At 60.9% G+C, this 19,749-nt stretch overlaps 2 protein-coding genes across 2 annotated transcripts; both read left to right on the top strand.

Annotated features, from left to right (window-relative positions):
- The first annotated feature begins 1 nt into the window (after window position 1).
- On the top strand, window positions 2-15,876 carry MAP3K11 (mitogen-activated protein kinase kinase kinase 11). Its single transcript, XM_028515554.2, has 11 exons — window positions 2-156; window positions 1,039-2,325; window positions 6,760-6,940; window positions 7,118-7,266; window positions 7,368-7,543; window positions 7,659-7,902; window positions 8,369-8,482; window positions 9,134-9,269; window positions 9,362-9,453; window positions 14,049-14,462; window positions 15,008-15,876. The coding sequence occupies exons 2-11, from the start codon at window positions 1,599-1,601 to the stop codon at window positions 15,343-15,345; spliced, it is 2,571 nt and encodes an 856-aa protein (XP_028371355.1). The 5' UTR covers window positions 2-156; window positions 1,039-1,598; the 3' UTR covers window positions 15,346-15,876.
- Window positions 15,877-16,777: 901 nt separating this feature from the next.
- On the top strand, window positions 16,778-19,526 carry KCNK7 (potassium two pore domain channel subfamily K member 7). The gene is made up of 3 exons (XM_028515562.2): window positions 16,778-17,285; window positions 18,577-18,975; window positions 19,206-19,526. Exons 1-3 carry the CDS (start codon window positions 16,967-16,969, stop codon window positions 19,409-19,411), a joined length of 924 nt encoding a protein of 307 aa, XP_028371363.1. The 5' UTR covers window positions 16,778-16,966; the 3' UTR covers window positions 19,412-19,526.
- Window positions 19,527-19,749: the final 223 nt, after the last annotated feature.

The following is a 19,749-nucleotide window of genomic DNA, read 5'->3' as shown; positions in this document are numbered from 1 at the left end:
GCCCTTTGGGCGTGCGCAGAATCCAACTGTAAGTGAAGTCCAAAAACGTACAAGTGCTTGAGCGCATGCGCAACACAAAGGCGTTGCCAACCAAGCGAAAACCACCAGTGGGTGGAACCAAAGATGCTCTGGTGTGGGTCGAAGAACCAACCACTGGTGAGCAGGCCCACACGCCCTGGCGAAGGATCTGTTAGTGGGCGGAGTTAATAGGCGCAAAGCTCTCCCAGTGAGTTACAGGAGGTGCGTAAAAGAATGGAGGCGTGGACTCCTCAGGGCTACAGTGAGAGTTCACCGCCATTGGAGCACGCCCCTCGTGGTCGGCCCCATTTACTGCTGGACCTCCAACGTCAGGAGCGTCTGTCGACTGGAGTTGCCTCTACTTCCGGGTCAGAGCTCAGATTTGGTGTTTATAGAGCGATCCACCAGAACAGGCGGGAATAGTCGAAATAGGATAGCGTCGTTTTTCTTAAAGTGACAGGACCAAGGCAAGGAGTCAACCCTGTGGTTGTGAGGACGGCTTAGCTATTCTGAATCCAATCACTGGGCAAAGTTCGGGACAAGTCTCAGGTTTCTGCCCACTGGTGAACGGGCATGAAGAAGTGCATTTTTCCCAGGTGAAGGGAAGAGGAGAGAGCCTTAGACAACCCGTTCCAAGAGTTTGAGGTGCAGCCAGTTCCGTCCTCCTCCAATCTCCCCCACCCCACCCCACTAGCCCTGCAAAGCAGAGCTTCTGGTCTCCCCTTTTCAGATATGAGAACTGGGCGCAGAGACAATGGGTCACAACTTCAGAGCCAAGACCAGACTCGGATTTGTCCCACTTTCACGCCAGTCTCTTTACCCCATTTTGCCGATGCTGATGCAGAGGGTGGGGGTGACCCGTCCTTAGCAGAGACAACTTCGACAGGAATCGGGGCTACCCTTCTCCTCCTCCTGCCTCTCCTCGACCGCGACCCGAGAACTCCCCAGGCTCAGTCTCCCACAGCCTCTGGGAGGGGAGCGGTGCTACCCGCTCGCGTCATCTGATGCTGTTTCCTGCAGGAGGGAGAAGAGCGGAAAAAAGTGAAACTCCACCCTCCACCTCTGCCTCCCGCCCCCGGGGCCAAAGTACAAAGGGAGGAGGAAGAAGGGAACGGGGGTTGGAGCCATCGGGCCGAGGGAGCTGGGCCAGGAAGGGGCAGCTTGGCCCTACTAGGGACACTCCAGCCACCCCTGCGCGAAAAGACCCACCCGGAGCCCGGGCGCTGCCCCTTGCCGGCTCCACCTTACATTTGGCGGTTGCTGGAACCAAGCTCCCAGGACTGCTCTAGGACTGAGGGACGCCTGGGCCCTTCTGAGCTGGCAATGGTGAGACGCCCGAGACCCCGGGGTCCCACCCCCCGAGACTGACCACACTGCCCTGGGTGGCCCTCCTCAAAAAGCCCAAGATGCGGCGGGCCAGGAGGAGACACGCCTGGCTCCCCAGAGAGGCGTGGGTCTGGGGCTGAGGGCCAAGGCCCGGATGCCCAGGTTCCGGGACTAGGGCCTCGGCAGCCAGCAGGGGTGGAGACCAGGGGCACCCAGGGAAGGTCCCCCACACGCCCCAACGCCGGCTCCCAGCCATGGAGCCCTTGAAGAACCTCTTCCTCAAGAGCCCACTGGGGTCATGGAACGGCGGGGGCAGCGGGGGCACCGGTGGAGGCTGGCCAGAGGGGTCCCCGAAAGCAGCGGCTTACGCCAACCCTGTGTGGACAGCCTTGTTCGACTACGAGCCCAATGGGCAGGATGAGCTGCCCCTGCGGAAGGGTGACCGTGTGGAGGTGCTATCCCGGGATGCAGCTATCTCAGGCGATGAGGGCTGGTGGGCGGGCCAGGTAGGCGGCCAGGTAGGCATCTTTCCGTCCAACTATGTGTCTCGGGGCGGCCCGCCCCCCTGCGAGGTGGCCAGCTTCCAGGAGCTGCGGCTGGAGGAGGTGATCGGCATTGGTGGCTTCGGCAAGGTCTACCGTGGAAGCTGGCGAGGTGAGCTGGTAGCTGTGAAGGCAGCTCGACAGGACCCTGATGAGGACATCAGTGTGACAGCTGAGAGTGTGCGCCAGGAAGCCCGGCTTTTCGCCATGCTGGCACACCCCAACATCATTGCCCTCAAGGCTGTGTGCCTCGAGGAGCCCAACCTGTGCCTGGTGATGGAGTACGCAGCTGGCGGGCCGCTCAGCCGGGCCCTGGCTGGGCGGCGTGTACCCCCCCACGTGCTGGTCAACTGGGCCGTGCAGATTGCCCGTGGGATGCACTACCTGCACTGTGAGGCCCTGGTGCCCGTCATCCATCGAGACCTCAAGTCCAACAACAGTGAGTTTTCGGGGGCATGCTTGGAGGGTGGCACGGCCCCCGCATACTCAGGTTGCCAGCTCTCGGCTGAACCTACCCGGGGGCTCCTTTGAAAGGTGCCTGGCCCCCAGACCTGTCTTAGTCTGGCTGCTGTGATACTAGAGGCAGGAGCTCATGCCCTGGGGGATGACTGGGTGACTGGGATGACTGGGATGCCCACTGTCCCCAAAGCAGGAGTACCGGGGCACCAAAGTTCTTGACCCCAGCCTCAGAAGTCCTTAAACCCAGCCCACAGCTGCCAAATTTAAAAACTTTCGATCTCTTAGTTGGGCCGTAATTCTCCTGCCCAGCCATGGCCACCACCTCAAGGCAGCAGAGCGCCGGATGCTGGCGCTCCTCATGCCCCGTCCCCCAACTTTCACTCCCTTGTGCTGGTGGTGCCTTGCTCTCCCCTCTGCCTGTGAGGGGCAGGTGCTCCAGAACAGAGAGCCCCGAGGGGCGAGCATGGTGGTCCTGGGGCTGGGGCTGGAGTTCTGGCCATAGCCTTCCCCTTGGCTGCGGGGCCTCTAGGTGGTTATTTCAACTCACAGCCTCAGTTTTAGACTCTGTAAAGAGGGAGTAACGGGGCGAGGGAGATGGCTTGACAGACTTGGCAAGCCCCGGTGCCTGATGCCAGCACACGGTGGGTCCTCAGCCGTGAGTGTGGACATTTGGGGGTGGGCCCACCTCTCCTGGGACCAGCCCTCGGGGTAGGCGTGGTGGGACTGGACACTCCGCATGCAGGTATTTCAGGCCCCACGCACTGCCCAGCGGGGGCCCAAGACGAGGAGTGACAGGCTCGGAGGGCTTCCCCAAGCAGGCGAGCTTCGCACCGGGCCAAAGGCAGGCAGCATTCACAGGGGCTCCCAGCTGGATGTCCAGACAGGGCCGGACAAGGGCAAAGCCCGGGAGGCAGGATCCAGCACAGTAGTGGGACCCAGGACTGGGTCTGGTGGGGCCCGGGGTGCAGTCTACAGAGTAAAAGGAAGCGCAGGAGGAGCCAGTGGGGCTACTGGAGAGGCACGGGCAGCTCTTGGAGGGGCGAACATAGATATTTTGAGGCTCCTGGCCTGGGTTGAGCACGGACAAGGGGCCTGGGGGCGGCTAATACAAGGACCCGGTGATACCCAAGTCCTTGCCAGGGCTGGAGGGGCCAGGGGATGTCTGCCAGCCGCCCCACCCGCTCCTCTCATCTGGAGCAGGGGGCGTTTTCCCCCTCTCGGCCTCACTTCAGTGTCCTAGCCGCCTAGGGACCCTCACTCCCTGCCACAGCCTGAGGGGGGTTCCCCGAAGGCCCCAGGGGGAGGGGACTCCGTCTTCTGTTTTTCCTCCAGTTTTCTTTCCAGAGAAAATGGAACAATAGCCCAGGCCTCTGCTCCCCACCCTCCCCACCGCTTCCTGCGTTTCCTGCTGCCCCTGAGCGGCTTCCTGCCCTTGCTCCAGCCTCTGCTCCCTCCCCAACCCAGCTGCCTGCAGGGGAGGAAAGAGCTGGGGGGTGGGGGGTTTGTGGGAGAGGAAAGAGCCAGGGATTGCACCCCCACTCCCCTCTAGTTCCCTTGCTTCTCTCCCAGAGCCTGGGCGGTGGTTAAGGGCAGGCAGGGTGCCCTCGGCCTCCCTGAGCCTGGTCTCCCACCTTGCAACCCCAGTCCTAGGCCTGGGGTGCTGTCTGCGGGATTGGGGCGGGGGAGTCCCTGGACTGGGGGGGCGCAGGCAGGAAACAATGGCATGATTTTCCTGGACAATGGGGGCCTTGTGAGGAAGCCTGGCGGGGAGTGGAGGGGGAATTCTCCAGGCCCACGAGTCACAGGACTGACCAGCCAGCCCGGCCTAGGCCCGACCTCCCCCAGTTCTCCCCCAAAGGAACCCCCCCCCAGTTGGAGACCTGGGCCAGGCCCCCAGAAAGGAGAAGTAGGGACCAGGGGAGGGAAGCGGAAGAGGTGTGAGCTGCCTAGGCCACTCCCGAGCCCCACAGAGGCCGGCGTGGGAGGGGACTGGGGGCCAGGAAGCCCTGAGGGGGCACCGAGAGGGAGCTCTCTAGCCCCCTCTCTTCTGGGTGGCCCCTGACCACCCCATTCCCGAGATCTGCATCGGTCGCCAGAAGAGTAGCTTGGGTTGGGACAAACTCAAGGCGCTTGCAGAAAAGCAGGAGGTGCAGAGGAGGATTGGAGGCTCTGGGGTATAAGGTCACGCTGAGAACGGGAGGGGGTGGAAGGGCCACCAGGACAGAGAAGTCCTGAGACTTTGGGGAAGTTACCTGGGTCTCAGATTAGCTAACCAAAAAGGAGAGGCTGGCCTCCCAGCCTGAGATGCTGTGCAGAAAGCACTCCACTAGTCTGCGAGGCACCACGTGTGGCTGGAGACCCAGCCAGAAAGCAGCAAGGGTTGGTCTTCAAGAGGACAGCTGGGTCCTGGCACCAGAGGTGGCAGGAGTCCCTCCCCAACCCCGGCACACGGAGCCTTTTGCCTGGTCCCACTCCAGCCACCTGCCCCAGCCTGTCGTGGTTCTTGGGAAGGAGCTCGTACAGGGTTTACCAAATGGTCCGGTCCCGAGCCTCAGCGGCCAGGCCAGAGGCTGCTGCGAAGCTGGGAGTAAGCTGTGATAGAGGACAGAGAAGAGAGTCTGCAGAGGGGTGCTAGTGAGCGACAGAACGTTTAGGACAACTGGCTTCAGCACCCTCGTGCTGGACGTCAGGCCCTGTGCGAAGGCTTCGGAAAGTGAGGTCTCCTGACAGTCCTCTGAGGTGGCTTTTGTTGTCTCCCCCAGCTTTATTAACCGTTCGGGACTCAGCCCCAGGCAGGCTCAGAGGGGAGGGCGGATCGCAGGGCCATTCTCTGAGTGGGGATAAGTGGCAGGAAGGGTTGCCGGGCATGGTGGGAGGATGAAGGTGGCTGCTGAGGGCACATGGACACCAGGTAGGACAGCTGGTGGGCAGCTGCGTTGACTTCTGGCCTGGGACTGCAAGTACGGGAGATGCCAATGGCTGGCTGGCACCTGGGAGAGGCCGAGACAGTCTGGGGGCAGTGGGCAGAGGTGGAAGAGAGGCCTGGCCCTGAGGAACACTGGCACCAAAAAGGCTAAGGGTGGGGGAACCCTGAAGGAAACAGCGCAAGCAGCCAGAGGCCGCGGGAGCGGAGGGCATCAGGGCAGGGTTGGGTAGCAGTGCCGGATGCCCCCATGAGGCCCAAAGAGCTTGGCCAGAAGCGGGATCAGGAGCTGTGACTTTAGGCCTGGAAAAGTGAATACCCTGGTTCTGCCACCTCTTCTGAGAAGTCTTCTCTGACTCACTGGGCTGTGGTAGGTGCTGGGGCCCGCCCCTTAGTGAGTGGCATATAGGTACTCCACCCCGAGTACCCTGTGCTGCCCCTGTTACGGTGCAGGCACCTGGGCAGGACAGCCAGCCGAGAGATGTGCCCTGAAATGCCACGTTTGGGAACATGGTTGGCTCGGCTCGCACTTCTCTCCGGTGTGGTGGTCTCCAGCCAGAAAAGTAGAGAGGCCCTTTCAGAGCCTTGATGGTTCTATGGCTTGGTCCTCTTTCTGTTCTTCTAAAACCTCTCTCATTGGAGCCATGTTTTTCCCTGATGAGAGGTTTGCAAGTAGCTGCTTCTCTCTGTACAGAGTACGGTGGCCCCATCTGGGTCCAAGCCACAAGCCCCTGCCAAGCCTAACCATCCACTCCTACATTTATCCCAAGCTCCTCCTTTCTGGCCAAGAACCATCATTTTCTCAGACCCCTCCCTTTCTCTCCACATCGACTGTGCTAGTAGTTATCTTTTGGAGCCTCTCTCCCCTGGGAGTGGCTGCACTAGCCACACTGCGATCTGGGCGTCAGGGGCCTGCAGTGCCTGTTGGGCTTCCTTTCTCACCAAAGGGCTCCCTCCTGCCCCCCAGCCCAAGGGAGGTTCTGATTCACACTTGTGCCTTAGCAAAATGACAAGACTTGGGTTTCTCTGTAAGTTGAAGCCATAAAGGCTGTGGCTGCTCTACTGTTGGTTTCCATCCAACACAGTGTTAGGAGAAAGTTACAGGACTGGCTTTGGAACCACTCAGACTAGGTTGGAATCTGTTTAATTTGCTTATGACCTTAGCCAAGTCATTTCCTTGTTCAGTTTCTTTGTCTGTAACATGGGGATAATCATGTCTGCCTGACAGATTTTTTGTGTGTGACTGCTATGTTGGAGTGTAAAACACCTGGCTTATAGTGGTCCCTCTGTAAGCATTGCCCAACATTATTTTTGTCTCATTCTGCCCTAAACCCAGCAGCAAGCTCTCCAAGGGCAAGATCACCTCTCTGCCCCCCCCCCCCACCCGTACCCAGCCAGGCGTGTGTTAGATGACAGTTTGCTCCCAGCTCCTCCCTTGTCCCCACCACCTGAGCCTGGAACAACCACCACCCTGCCTCCCTTCTTCCCTAGTACTGCTGCTGCAGCCCATCGAGGGTGATGACATGGAGCACAAGACCCTGAAGATCACCGACTTCGGCCTGGCCCGCGAGTGGCACAAAACCACACAAATGAGTGCTGCGGGCACCTATGCCTGGATGGCTCCTGAGGTCATCAAGGCCTCCACCTTCTCTAAGGGCAGCGATGTCTGGAGGTGCGGCTGGTTGGAGGCTGGATGGGGCCAGCAGTGGGGCTACCAGAGTCTAGAGCTGGGCAGACAGGCAGACGTGTGGGTGGGTGGGTGGGGGGCAAACCATTTAGTTCCTGGTTGTTTTGGGGTGAAATGGTAGTGAGTACAGGAGAGTGCACAAACCGTTTGTCTCCCCTACAGCTTTGGGGTGCTGCTGTGGGAATTGCTGACTGGGGAGGTGCCCTACCGTGGCATCGACTGCCTTGCTGTGGCCTACGGAGTGGCTGTGAACAAACTCACACTGCCCATCCCATCCACCTGCCCCGAGCCCTTCGCACAGCTCATGGCCGGTAAGGGCATGGCGCGGGAGGGTGAGGAGCAGAGCTCCTTGGCCCAAGGCAGATCCACCCACAGGCCTTTTTATTGTCTCCCCTCCACGCTGTGTCCCCAGATTGCTGGGCGCAGGACCCCCATCGCAGGCCCGATTTCGCCTCCATCCTGCAGCAGTTGGAGGCGCTAGAGGCGCAAGTCCTGCGGGAAATGCCGCGGGATTCCTTCCATTCCATGCAGGAAGGCTGGAAGCGTGAGATCCAGGGCCTTTTCGACGAGCTGCGGGCGAAGGAAAAGGTGGGAGGAGTCAGGGTCCGGGGGGTTGGAAGAAGACGCCCGGAAGGAGTGCCTCCCTGGTGCCCGCCCCATTCTCTCCCCGCTAACCCCACCGCCTTTACTGTCTGGGGCACAGGAACTACTGAGCCGCGAGGAGGAGCTGACCCGCGCAGCGCGTGAGCAGCGGTCACAGGCAGAGCAGCTGCGGCGGCGCGAGCACCTGCTGGCTCAGTGGGAGCTGGAGGTGTTCGAGCGCGAGCTGACGCTGCTGTTGCAGCAGGTGGACCGCGAGCGGCCGCACGTGCGCCGCCGCCGCGGCACCTTCAAGCGCAGCAAGCTCCGAGCGCGCGACGGAGGCGAGCGCATCAGCATGCCGCTCGGTAAGGGGCTGTTCCCCGCTCGGCTCCCGCCATTGGCTGCGTGGATGGAGGGGTGGGGTTAGGCGTTCGCGTCGGATTGGGTCCGTGAGCTGAAGGCTAGTAGGGGTTGGGACTCGGCGTGTTTGTGGGCGTGTCCCGGCGGGGATATTTGCATGTCGTCCTGGGAGTGGCTGCGGCCCGGGAGGGGCGGGGATTATGGAATTTCTGGGAAGGCCGAGGGGCGGGGCGGGCAGGCTCCCGGGAATCTCCGACTCCGCCGAGCTTCTCCGCTTTTCTGGCGGTGGAGACCGGGTCACCGAGAGAGCCTGGGGCCCAGGGCGGCAGTAAGGCTAGCCCCAGTCACACAGCCACCGTGCTGCCAGGCCGGGTCCCTGTCCTGCCTACGAGCCGACCCAGGGTCTCTGCAGGTTGGGATCTTGGTTCTCCTTCACCACAAACACGCACCCTGCTTGCTTCCCAAACCCAGACTTCAAACACCGCATCACTGTGCAGGCCTCGCCCGGCCTGGACCGGAGGAGAAACGTCTTTGAGGTCGGAGCTGGGGACTCGCCCACCTTTCCCCGGTTTCGGGCTATCCAGTGTAAGAAACCTCTCCTCTCTGTGTCCTTGCCCCTGCCTCTTCTCCCGTCAGAGCTCATCCTGGGGGGGGGGGGGGACCCTGCTGGTCTCCTTTTCCTCCCAGCCCGTCCCCCTCCCCTGTCAGTCTAGCCTGGCACCCCTGAGTTCCCCGCCCAGCATTTATTTTACTAGTTTTTTGGAAGTCAGAGAATTGTATGACGCTAGTATTTTCTAATTGTACAACTCCTCGTTTTTCTAAATGTTTTGCTAATATTAACTTAATTTCTCACAATAACTTTGTGAGGTAGCTGTTCTTGTTACTAAGTTTTATAAGCAAGAAAAGTGGGGAAAACAAACTTGCTTACTGTTATACGGCTAATAAGAGTCAGAATTAAAACCCAGCAGCTTTCTGCTGCGTTTGTACTGACTGGTGAGCAGCAAGTGCCTGGTGAAGGACCAGATGAGATGCCCCACCCCACTGCCTGCCCCTGGCCCCAAACCCACTTGCCCAGCCCCACATCCTCGCAGTTCTCCGTGGCCCAAAGCCCACCCTGGGGATGGATTGGGGCTCCCATCCTCTGGCATTACCCCTGGAACCTGACTCATGATGGGAGAGAACACGGGCGAGGGCTCTTGGCCTTGGCTCGGACTCCATCCGATTTTCCCTCGACAGTGGAGCCTGCGGAACCTGGCCAGGCATGGGGCCGCCAGTCCCCCCGGCGTCAGGAGGACTCGAGCAATGGAGAGCGCCGAGCGTGCTGGGCCTGGGGCCCCAGTTCCCCCAAGCCCGGGGAAGCCCAGAATGGGAGGTGAGTGCCCTAGCGCCCCCAACTCCAGCATCGTGTGCCTCTCAGCGGTCCTGAGGTCCACGAAGCACAACCCCCTCCCCTCCTGTACCCAGGAGAAGGTCCCGCATGGACGAAGCCACCTGGTACCTGGATTCAGATGACTCATCCCCCTTAGGATCTCCTTCCACGCCCCCGACGCTCAATGGTGAGTGGCCTTGCTGCCCCCCAGCAGACTCTTGCTGCGCTCTTTCTGGAGGTAGAGCGGGGAGATCCCCAGAAGCCGGCAGGTACAGCAAACCCAGTTCCGACCTCTAGGCCCACAACTGAGCTGGGTACAGCCCATGCCTCAGGGAGCCCAGAATCTGGTCCCTGGTTCAGGCCTGGCCTGAAAGGGGGCTCTTTCTGAGCCCCGTGGTAGTCACTTGCCCTCAGCAGACTCGAGGGAGGGAAGAAAGATGGAATGGTACCCCCTCAATTTGGGACCCATGGGAAACTAAGCTGAGAAAGGGGAAGCAAACTTCCCAGGTGGGGTGGAGGCGGACAAGTAGCTGCCACACTGTGCTGCTCAGAGTTCTTCTGGGGAGCCTGTGCATGGAGGGTGGGGTGACAGAGCCGCGTGGGCAGAGCCCCTTCTCACCGAGCCTGGGGCAGTTCTGGGCTTCTGTTCTCTCCGTGATGATCACAGCACCTGCTGTGTGCCAGGCATCCCATCCAAGCAACACAGCCCTGTAAGGCAGGTGCTATTATCATCCCGATTTTACAGGTGAGGAAACTGAGGCTCTGAGACATGGGATAACCTCCCTAAACCCCCAGCTAAGGATTTGAACCCAGATTGACCCTGGCTGCCATGCTCATGGTGAGCTTCTTCGGAAGCTTTCACATGAAAAAAGGGGTTTCCAACATACGAACTTCTGGGCAAGCTAGGGGTCAGGCAGAGAGCAGGGCTCCCGTGTGAGCGGGAGCAGGGCTCAGCTCTATGCCGTCCGGCATCGGCAGGGCTGGAAAGCTGCAGCCCCCGCTGCCCCTGCTCTGCGCGGCCAGAACGCAGGACTTGGCTCAGCGCTGTCAGACCAGCGTCCTCTTTAGCAAACAGCGTAGACTCTCTGCTCTCACCCCGCCCAGCACGGCGCCTCCGCCACCGCCCGCGCTCCTGGTCACAGCAGTCACAGCAGCTAACACTTATCGAGTCCCCCCTGTGTGCCGGGCAGCGCCGTCAGGTGGATGTTATTACTAGCTCTGCTTTACTCAGGGGAAAACGGAGGCACAGAGCAGTGAAGGGGCTTGATACATGAAGGGCACACACAGCGGACAGTGGTTTCAACCAGGTCCGACTGCAGAGGCAGGGGCCTGCACCCCTGTCTGGCACCCCATTTTCCGCTAACCCCAAGCTGGCTGTGCTGCAGGAACTGGACTGAGGCTTGGAAGGCCAAGAGGGCCGCTTGGCACTTGCCTGTCGACAGAAATTGCCCTGTGCTGCTTGTTGCCCTGGAGCTGATAACTACCATTTTTCAAAGATTTTAGTTACTTCTTTTTAGAGAAAGGGAAAGAAAAATCTGTATGTGAGAGATACGTTAATTGGCTGCCTCTCACATGCCCCCAGCTGGGACCTGGCCTGAAACCTAGGCATGTGCCCTGACTGGGAATCGAACTGGTGACGTTTACTGCAGTAACTTCTTTCCACTCATATTGTGTAGTGCTCTCCATCTTAACTTAGCTTTGTCCCGTTTTTCTTGCTTACTTGAAACATATTTTCCCCTACTCTGTTTAAACTCACTGTAAGTGATGGCTTTCTTTACCTTGAAAATGGGGTCACAGCAGTCACCTTACGTGGTTGTTGCCAGGCCGTAAGAGCGGGTTTTCCTGTCAAACACGTGTCGGTGCATTTCACGAGCCAGGCGCCTGTCCGAGTCCGGATCCTGGACCTGCACGGCCCGGGTCCCAGAGAGGGCGGGAGGGAGGAGGAGGCAGGTTCGTAAATGAACACGTGCAGCAGAAGCGGCGAGTGCGGGGCAGCACCGCGCACGGCCAAGCCGAGCCGTCACCGCACAGGTGGGGGCATTGTGGGAAGGCTTCTAAGAGAGGGAAAAACTGGCTTTCCTCTACACTCTCCTCAGTCCACGTCTGACAGCAAATGTGTGAGGTTTTTCCCCACGCTGACCAGTTCTCCAGCACCAGCTGAGTGTCCTGCTGTTCAGTTCCCACACTGTCTTCCTAGAGGCAGTTACTTGGACCTCGCAGGTCACGGGCTCCGGCCCCCAAGACTGCGCCTACTTCAGATGCCCCCTGCGCTTCTGGCCGACGGGCTCTGACTCGGAGGTCCCACAAGCCCGTCCTCAGGCTTGGTGATCCGCTAGAGCATCTCACGGAACTCAGAAAAAGTTTCCTTACTGGATTACCAGTCAGTTGTAAGGCAGGGGTGTCCAGCCTTTTGGCGTCTCTGGGCCACACTGGAGGAAGAAGAATTGTCTTGGACCACATACTAGATACACAAACACTAACGAAAACTGATGAGCAAAAAAAGGCCCATGCATAATTTTCGTGAGATCCACCACCAGAGATGAGCAGAAATGCTCACGTAGTAACCCTAATTATGCAGTGGCCCTTTTGATAATCTTTCAAAATTGTCAAGCGGGTCCCAAATTTGTGATCACTAATATAGGAAATGTCCATATAACATAAATAATAAAACTCAAGTAATGTTTCAAGTAAATTTACAATTTTACGTTGGGCTGCGTTTGTAGCCGTCGTGGGCTGCAGGTGGGACGCCCCTGTGTAAAGGACACAGGTCGGGAACAGCCAGAACGGAGAAGTGTGCAGGGCAGGGGTGTGGGAGGGGCGGGGCCAACACCTGCCCTCTCCGAGAGTTCTCTCTCTCTGGGGACCCCTCCAGCTGGGCTCCGGGAGCGGCTTCACTTAGTGGGTGTGATTGATGGACAAGATGATCGGGGGGTTGAACCCGGTCTCCAGCCTCTCCCTTCCCTGGAGGGGGCAGGGCTGACAGTTCCTAATGACACTTCCGGCATCCCTACAGCTCACCGGAAGTCACCCCAAGTGGTTACAAAGGGTTTGTTATGAATTTAAAAAGGGCTCCTTTTGGAAAAAAACATGCTCCTTTTACCTTTATCACTCTACCACTTAGAAAATTCCCAGGGTTTTAGGAGCTCTGTGCCAGGATTGAGGGGACGATCAAATATATATTTTTATTTATTTTTAAATATTTTATTTTTAGAGAGGAAAGAAAGAGAGGGAGAGAAACATCAATGTGTGGTTGCCTCTCTCACTCCCTCCTACTGGGGACCTGGCCTGCGACCCAGTCGTGTGCCCTGACTGGGAATCGAACCGGCGACTCTTTGGTTCCCAGACTGGCACTCAATCCACTGAGCCACACCAGCCAGGGTCAAATCTGTGTTTGTATTAGCTCATGGTATCAGTTTCACAGAGGTGACACCTGAGCTGGGTCCTGATGAGTGGGAGAGGTGCGCTGGGAGGCGTGGGGCTCACCGCACCTGAGCAAGGGGAAGCCTGGCTGCAGCTCAGAGTGGGGTTTAGAGCCGGGGAGGGGTGGGAGGGGCTTGGCCTGCACCTGCTGGATCTGTGAAGTAGTTAGCTCCAGCACACCTGTTAGCAGAAGTTTGTTGAATGAATGAGTGAGCAAAACTGGAAAAATAAGCAAGGAGCCAGTTCAGGAAGGGCCCAGAAATAATAACTTTTTCTACAGAGACCCGTCTCAGGAGTCGCAGAGACTGGGTCGGGGTTGTGGCTGAGAACAGGGCTCCCTCCCACCCCCAGCCCTGGTTCACACTGGAAGCTCATCTCCCAGCCCCGAGTTTCTTCCTCTCTGCTCCAGGCAGGCCCACTCCATGCTCGGCCCAAAGAGCAAGGGGGAGGCCGAAGGGACAGCGCTGGGGCTTTGGAGGCCCAGCCGAGGAGCTTGGAGTGTTTTTTTTGTTTGTTTTCATTTCGAGTTTGGACTTTATTCTAGTGGCAGTGGAGGGTCACGGCAGGTCCTAGAACCAAGGAGGACCTGACAAAATTGGGGTTTGGGGGAGGCCATCATAGACCCTCCCCACCTCCTCAGTGGCAGCCTGCCTGGGCCCACAGGTAGGACCCAGGTGTCCTGAAATCCAGAGCAGAGTCTGGGGAAGTGGCAGAGAGCAGCTCCACCCCATGCTGGCCGTGCAGCCTCAGGCCAGCCTTGAACTTCTCCGAGCCTGGCACTGCTACGGGGGTCAGGCAACATAACACCCAGCGTGGCCGGACACACACAACTGGCAGCTCCGAGCCTCCGCTTCCCCATTCCTGGAACAGGGACGTTGAGGTGTACCTCGGGGTTGGCCTGCGCCCCCAGATAAGCTACTGCTGGAGTTGGGACAGGGAGGCAGAGGGTCCAGGTTCTGCCCGGCCAAGAGGGAGGTGGGCACAGGTCCTGGTCCTGCCCCTGGGACCCTCCAGGTGCCCCTGGCTGGCCACGGAGACCACTGAGGCCCCCTGTAACCTGGCCTCAGCTTGCCTCCTGGCGGACCCCTTTCCTCCCCCCGGTTCCCCATCTCTGGGCCCCAGGGCAGCTGGCTGCCTCCCGGGCTTTGCTTCTGCGGGTTCCTTGGCCTGCACTGCTCTCCCCTCACTGCTGCCTGCCCCCAACTTCTGAAAGGCTAGTTAGTGTGGGGGGTGGGGTGGGGGAGGGAGGCCCGGCCAGCCTGGTCAGGGAAGATGTGCCCAGTCTGTGTACCAGAGCCACTGAGGGGTCCCAGGGCTCCCCTCCTGAAGACAGCCTAACCTGAGCCCCGCCCTCGCCACCAGGGAACCCTCCACGGCCGAGCCAGGAGCCGGAGGAGCCACGGCGGCCTGCCCCAGCCCCGGCGGAGCGCAGCAGCGGCTCCGGGACTCCCAAGCTGATCCAGCGCGCGCTGCTGCGTGGCACGGCCCTGCTCGCCTCGCTGGGCCTTGGCCGTGACCTGCAGCCCCCCGGGGGCCCGAGCCGAGATCGAGGGGAGGCCCCACAAATGCCCTCCGCACCGCAGCCCACAGCGTCTCCGGTCCAGCCCCCCTCCCCGCTCCCCTCCCGGCTCGCCCGCTTCTCCTCCAAGACGTCCAGCACCCCCAGCTCCCGGCTGAGCCCCAGCCCATCCAGCCCCGCGCCCCTGCTGCTGGACCTGGGCATCCCAGCAGGCCAGCCATCAGCCAAGAGCCCCCGGCGCGAGGAAGAGCGGCGTGGTGAGTGGGCCTTTGCAGGCCTGATGCTTGGTGAGGGAGGAGGCGGGCAGGCCCGGTCCACAGGCCCACAGCCTTCTGCTGGGCCCAGTAGCAGGCCGTGGGGCACGCATGAAAGGAACTGAATTCTAAGCTCAGTCACCCAGTGGGCAGGGGTGGAGTGGGGCGGGCCGGGCCAGTTGTGAAATAACAGAAGTGGTGACGACAGCGGTGACGACAGCAGACCCCTACTTGTTGACGGTCGTCAGGGGCTGTTTCCAGTGCTTCAGAGAGTGTCCCACTCAGTCACCGTAAGCACCCTGCGAACTAGCCCCTCTCATTAGATATGTTTTTCTAAACAAGGAACTTGAAGCCACAGAGCGAGCGAGTGAGCAACTCACAGCTGCCACTAGGAAGTGGCAGAGCCGGGTCCAAGCCCGGGCTTGTCTGCTCCGCAGGCCTGGCTCTGAACCGCGGCCCAAGCCGGGGCCCTGAGCAGGGCAGTGCCTCCTGGGGACGCCCAGGGGGAGGCGGCCGCCTGACCCTGTGCCCTCTCCCGCCCTCCGCAGGAAGCACCGTCTCCCCGCCTCCAGGGATATCGCGCTCCGCCCCGGGCACCCCGGGCACCCCGCGCTCGCCGCCCCTGGGCCTCATCAGCCGACCTCGGCCCTCGCCCCTTCGCAGCCGCATCGACCCGTGGAGCTTCGTGTCCGCCGGGCCACGGCCTTCGCCCCTGCCCTCGCCACAGCCTGCGCCCCGCCGGGCACCCTGGACCTTGTTCCCAGACTCAGACCCCTTCTGGGACTCTCCGCCTGCCAACCCCTTCCGGGGCGGGCCTCAGGACTGCAGGGCCCAGACCAAAGACATGGGTGCCCAGGCCCCGTGGGTGCCGGAGGCGGGGCCGTGAGCGGGCCGAGCTGCCCCCCGAGCTCCAGCTGTCCTGGAGGAGCCACAGCATACACTGGAACGGGAGCCAGGCGAGCCTCCGTACTGCCTCGGTTTCCCCCCAGGGACCCCGCCCCCTCTGGGGGTCAGGAACACTACACTGCACAGGAAGCCTTCACACTGGATGGGGGGCCTGCACCCCCACATACCTGCAACCTGTGGGTCCCCCAGCTTACCTGCCCCACTGGGGCCTGACACTGTACCCGGCCGGTTGGGAGAACCACAGGCTGTCTCAGGGAATTGCCCCCCGGGGTAGTGCAGGAAGGAGGGGAGGCGGGGAGGCGCGAGGGAGAGGGGCTGCCTCGGCTGTCACCAGCACTTCTGACCAAGTCCTGCTACTGTGGCCCCTGCCCCAGGGCTTAGTGCCTGGACCCCCCGCCCCGGGGGTCATCTGGGGCCGGGGTTCTCTGGGTGCCTTTCTGCTGCCCCGGCCAGGTCTGGGGCCTTGGCCTCGGGATCCAATGAAGCCAAATAAACTCCCCAAGCTGTCTCCTGAAGCCCAGCCTATCCCCTTTCTTGGAAGTAACCAGGGATCCGACCCGTCACACGACCGTGGTGACTTCATGTCCCCGGCAGCTGGCCTGGGCCTAGGTGGGGGCCTGCCCCATAACCCCCTCCCGGGACCGAGTCAGCCTCTCACAGCCCTTGTCAGCCTCCCTGGCCCCCCGCCAGGCCTTTCCCACCACTGCAAGCAACTTCACTGCTGCCCAAGGCCCTCGTTCATCCTCAGGGGCTGGCTCGGCATTGCCTCCCCTGGGACTCCTTCCCTGGCCGAGCTGCTCCCAACCTGGGCAGCTGGTTAGACTCGAACCCACAGCCCTCTGGGCAGCATTTCCAGGGGTTGCCCTGGGTTTGTCTCTCCCAGGGTCTGGACACAGGAGGAGGGAGCCACCCTGGCAGCTGGCCTCACTCCCACTTTCCTTACTACCATGGGGTTCCACGGTGTGTGGGAGTCGTGGTCTGGGCTCCCCCACAGCTGGCCCCCTCCCTCTCCCCAGCTCTGTCCCCCCAACTGGTGTTTTCTGGCCCCCCAGCTGAAACGTCACTTTCACAGGAGCCGCCCCACTGACCTTCCCCTCCCGCAGAGCTCACCCATTACCCAAGACTTTCCTTCAGGGCGTGGACGGCAGTGGGACCTGTTGTGTTCCCTTGCTAACACGTTTCCTGTGTGAACACCGGGAGGGACGGCACCTGTGTCTGTCCTTCCCGTGTTCTCGGGATGGGAGCCCCTGCTGAGCGGTGGGTGCAGCACATGTGACCGGGCGAGCAAGGCACCACCGCGGTGTGCTTTGGAGCCAGCCGTCCCCTCTCTGGGCCTCGTCCTTCTGCACCCCACCCTCACCGCCCCAGCTTCGGGGAATCAGCAACAAATGGCTCCGAGGGGAGCCATCCGGCTCCCCTCCAGGCCTCAGCTGCCTCCTCTCCCTCCCTTTCACACTCACCCCAACTGTGTCCCTGAGCTTTCCTCACTCTCAGCCACCCACGCAGCACCTCCTCCCAGCCCCACCTGCCAGCCCCTCCCCGGGGCCTGAGGTGGAGCAGCCGGCTGTCAGGACACCTCAAAGACTCCCAGGCGGTGCACCATGGGGGGCCTGAGGCCCTGGGCCCGATGTGGGCTACTGATGGTGGCCCACTGGCTAGCTCTAGGGCTCGGGGCTGTGGTATTCCAGGCCCTGGAGGGGCCTCCGGCACTCCGGCTCCAGGCCAAACTCAGGGCTGAGCTGGCCACTTTCCAGGCGGAGTATGGGGCATGTCTGCCAACCGGGGCCCTGGAGGAGCTGCTGGGCACCGCCCTGGCGGCCCAGGCCCACGGGGTCTCCAGCCTGGGCAATGGCTCAGAGGCCGGGACCTGGGATCTGCCCTCAGCCCTGCTGTTCACCGCCAGCATCCTCACCACCACGGGTAAGGCTGCCAGGCAGCTGGGCAGGAGGGGGCTCCTGACTCCAGCATTCCCTGGGCTTCCCGGGGACGCAGCCCTTCCCCCAGCTCGAAGGTGCCAGACAGAGCCCAGGCCCTATTAGGCCTGACATCAGAGCCGAGACTCTTCCCACCAACACACCCCAACTGGTGCCTCAACTTCAGCTGCCAGGAGGGGTGTGGCCCCTAGCCCCACCCCCAGGCACCCTCTGAGACCCAGGAGAGGTGCCCGGAACCCACGGGCCCAAAGTGAAGCAAGAATGGATTCTCAGATGGAGGCAAATGCAACGAACCCGGGGAGTGCGGGAGCACCCCCACAGAGGTCCCCGGGGGAGGGGGGGAGGAGGTCTGGATGAGATGCCAGTCAGGGCACAGAGACAGGGCGAGGGACTCAGGGAACAGCAGGTGTGAAGGCCCGGAGAGGCAAAGCAATGAGACTCTCAGCCCCCGGAACCACAGCCCGGTTTCCTGTTGTTGCTGTCTTTTTGATCTGCGAAGTCTCTAAATATATTTTTTTTAATTAGTCTGTTTTCCAACTTCATTTGGAGAAATCAGAAACCTACTTACATCAAGACAATATACCGGCTGGAGTGGAACAGGGCCTGCCTTTCCGGGCAGGGCGCGCGCCCCGTGGCGCACCCCAGGCCCCGCTGCTCCCTCACCTCACGCCGCCGGGCTCCTCCAGGCACCGGAGTTCGCAGCCTCGGACTAGCCGACCCCATTCCCCCTCCCACTCTCACACCTCTCCAGGGCTCCCCTCGGGCTGTTCCAGCGCCCAATGCCCTTTCCCACGCACGCTGCCTCTTCTGCAGCTCTTCCCATCACGTGTCTCACCAGATTTCCCTGCCTGTGTCCCCGCATCCAATGGCAGGGCCTGAGCAGACACAAGTTCCGGCGCAAGGCCCCGCACACAGGATAACTCGATACACCTTTGGGAAATCAAAGAGTGGGTGATATTCTGCCTTGCTGGATGTGGAAGTATTGGTCAAGGGCAGAGCCGAGGATCCTGGAAAGCCAGGCAAGAGGACTGAGGGGAGACTGCCTCTTTTAATTCTCTCACTTTCCAGAAGGTAAAAGAGCAGCCCAGAGAGGTTAAGGGACTTACCCAAGAACCCCAGTGGAGGAGGAGCAGAGCCAGCCAGAGCATGGGCCTGAACAGTTCTGGCAATTTCAGCCACTAGAGGGCAGCCTTCAGCTGAGGCTTATTAGGGGAAGTGGGGACCCCAGCAGGCATTGCACTCAAGTGCTCACTGCCCACTGTCTTGCTCCTGTCCAGGTTATGGCAGCATGGCCCCGCTCTCCGCAGGTGGAAAGGCCTTCTGTGTGGTGTACGCGGCCCTGGGGCTGCCAGCTTCCCTAGCGCTCGTGGCCACACTGCGCCACTGCCTGCTGCCTCTGCTCGGGCGCCCGGTTGCCCAGGTAGCTGTCCGCTGGCAGCTGGCCCCGGCCAGGGCTGCGCTGCTGCAGGCAGCTGTGCTAGGCCTGCTAGTGACCGGCACCTTCGTGCTGCTGCCAGCGCTGGTGCTGTGGGGTCTGCGGGGCGGCGGCGGCCTGCTGGAGGCCGTCTACTTCTGCTTCGGCTCCCTCAGCACCATCGGCCTGGGGGACCTGCTGCCCGGTCGTGGCCGTGACCTGAATCCAGTGCTTTACCACCTCGGCGAGATGGCACTTCTTGGTGAGTCCAGGTGCCAAGGAGCACCAATGGAGGAGGGAAGAGGAGTCTGGACTACAACTCCCATAAGCCACTGGGGAGGCTGTGCCTCATAGGTGGAGGGAACTGTAGTTGGAAGAATCCAGCCAGCAGAATTGTGAGTGGCATCAGGTGCCAGGGTGGGTCACCAGGCTAGGTGGGCGGGGAGCATCAGCAGCACCCCAAAAGCTGCCCTAGCAACCTCTCTTCCCCAGGCTACTTGCTCCTGGGGCTCCTGGCCATGCTGCTGGCAGTGGAGACATTCCTGGAGCTGCCACAGGTCCATGCCATGGTGAAGTTTTTCGGGCCCAGTGGCCCTTCGACCACTGAAGACCAAGGTGACATCCTAGGCCAGGACGCACTGGCTCTGAGCACCCTGCCCCCGGCAACCACAGCCCCAGAACAGGCCCCGGCTTGCTGACAGGTGTCAGGCGATGCAGTTAATGCCTTTCAGATGAAGAGGCCTGAGGAGGAAGCCTCCAGAGATGGGAGGGGAGGGGTGGGCGTGAGGACCTCAGAGCACACAATGGGCCCTGGCTGGTGAGGCTCCGTGGATGGAGCACTGGCCTGCAAAACAAGAGGTCACCAGTTCGATTCCCAGTCAGGGCACCTGCCTGGGTTGCAGGCCAGGTTGCTGGCTGGGAGCGTGTGAGAGGCAACGGATCGACATTCTCTCTCCCACATCGATGTTTCTCTCCTTCTCTTCTCTCCAAAAGTAAATAAAGTAAAATAAAAAAAATAGGTAACAACCCCAACCGT

The sequence above is a fragment of the Phyllostomus discolor genome, chromosome 6, assembly GCF_004126475.2.
Source record: "Phyllostomus discolor isolate MPI-MPIP mPhyDis1 chromosome 6, mPhyDis1.pri.v3, whole genome shotgun sequence".
Classification (NCBI taxonomy): Eukaryota; Metazoa; Chordata; class Mammalia; order Chiroptera; family Phyllostomidae; genus Phyllostomus; species Phyllostomus discolor.
The sequence above is the reverse complement of the archived record's forward strand: the minus strand, read 5'-3'. Positions and strand labels throughout refer to the sequence as shown.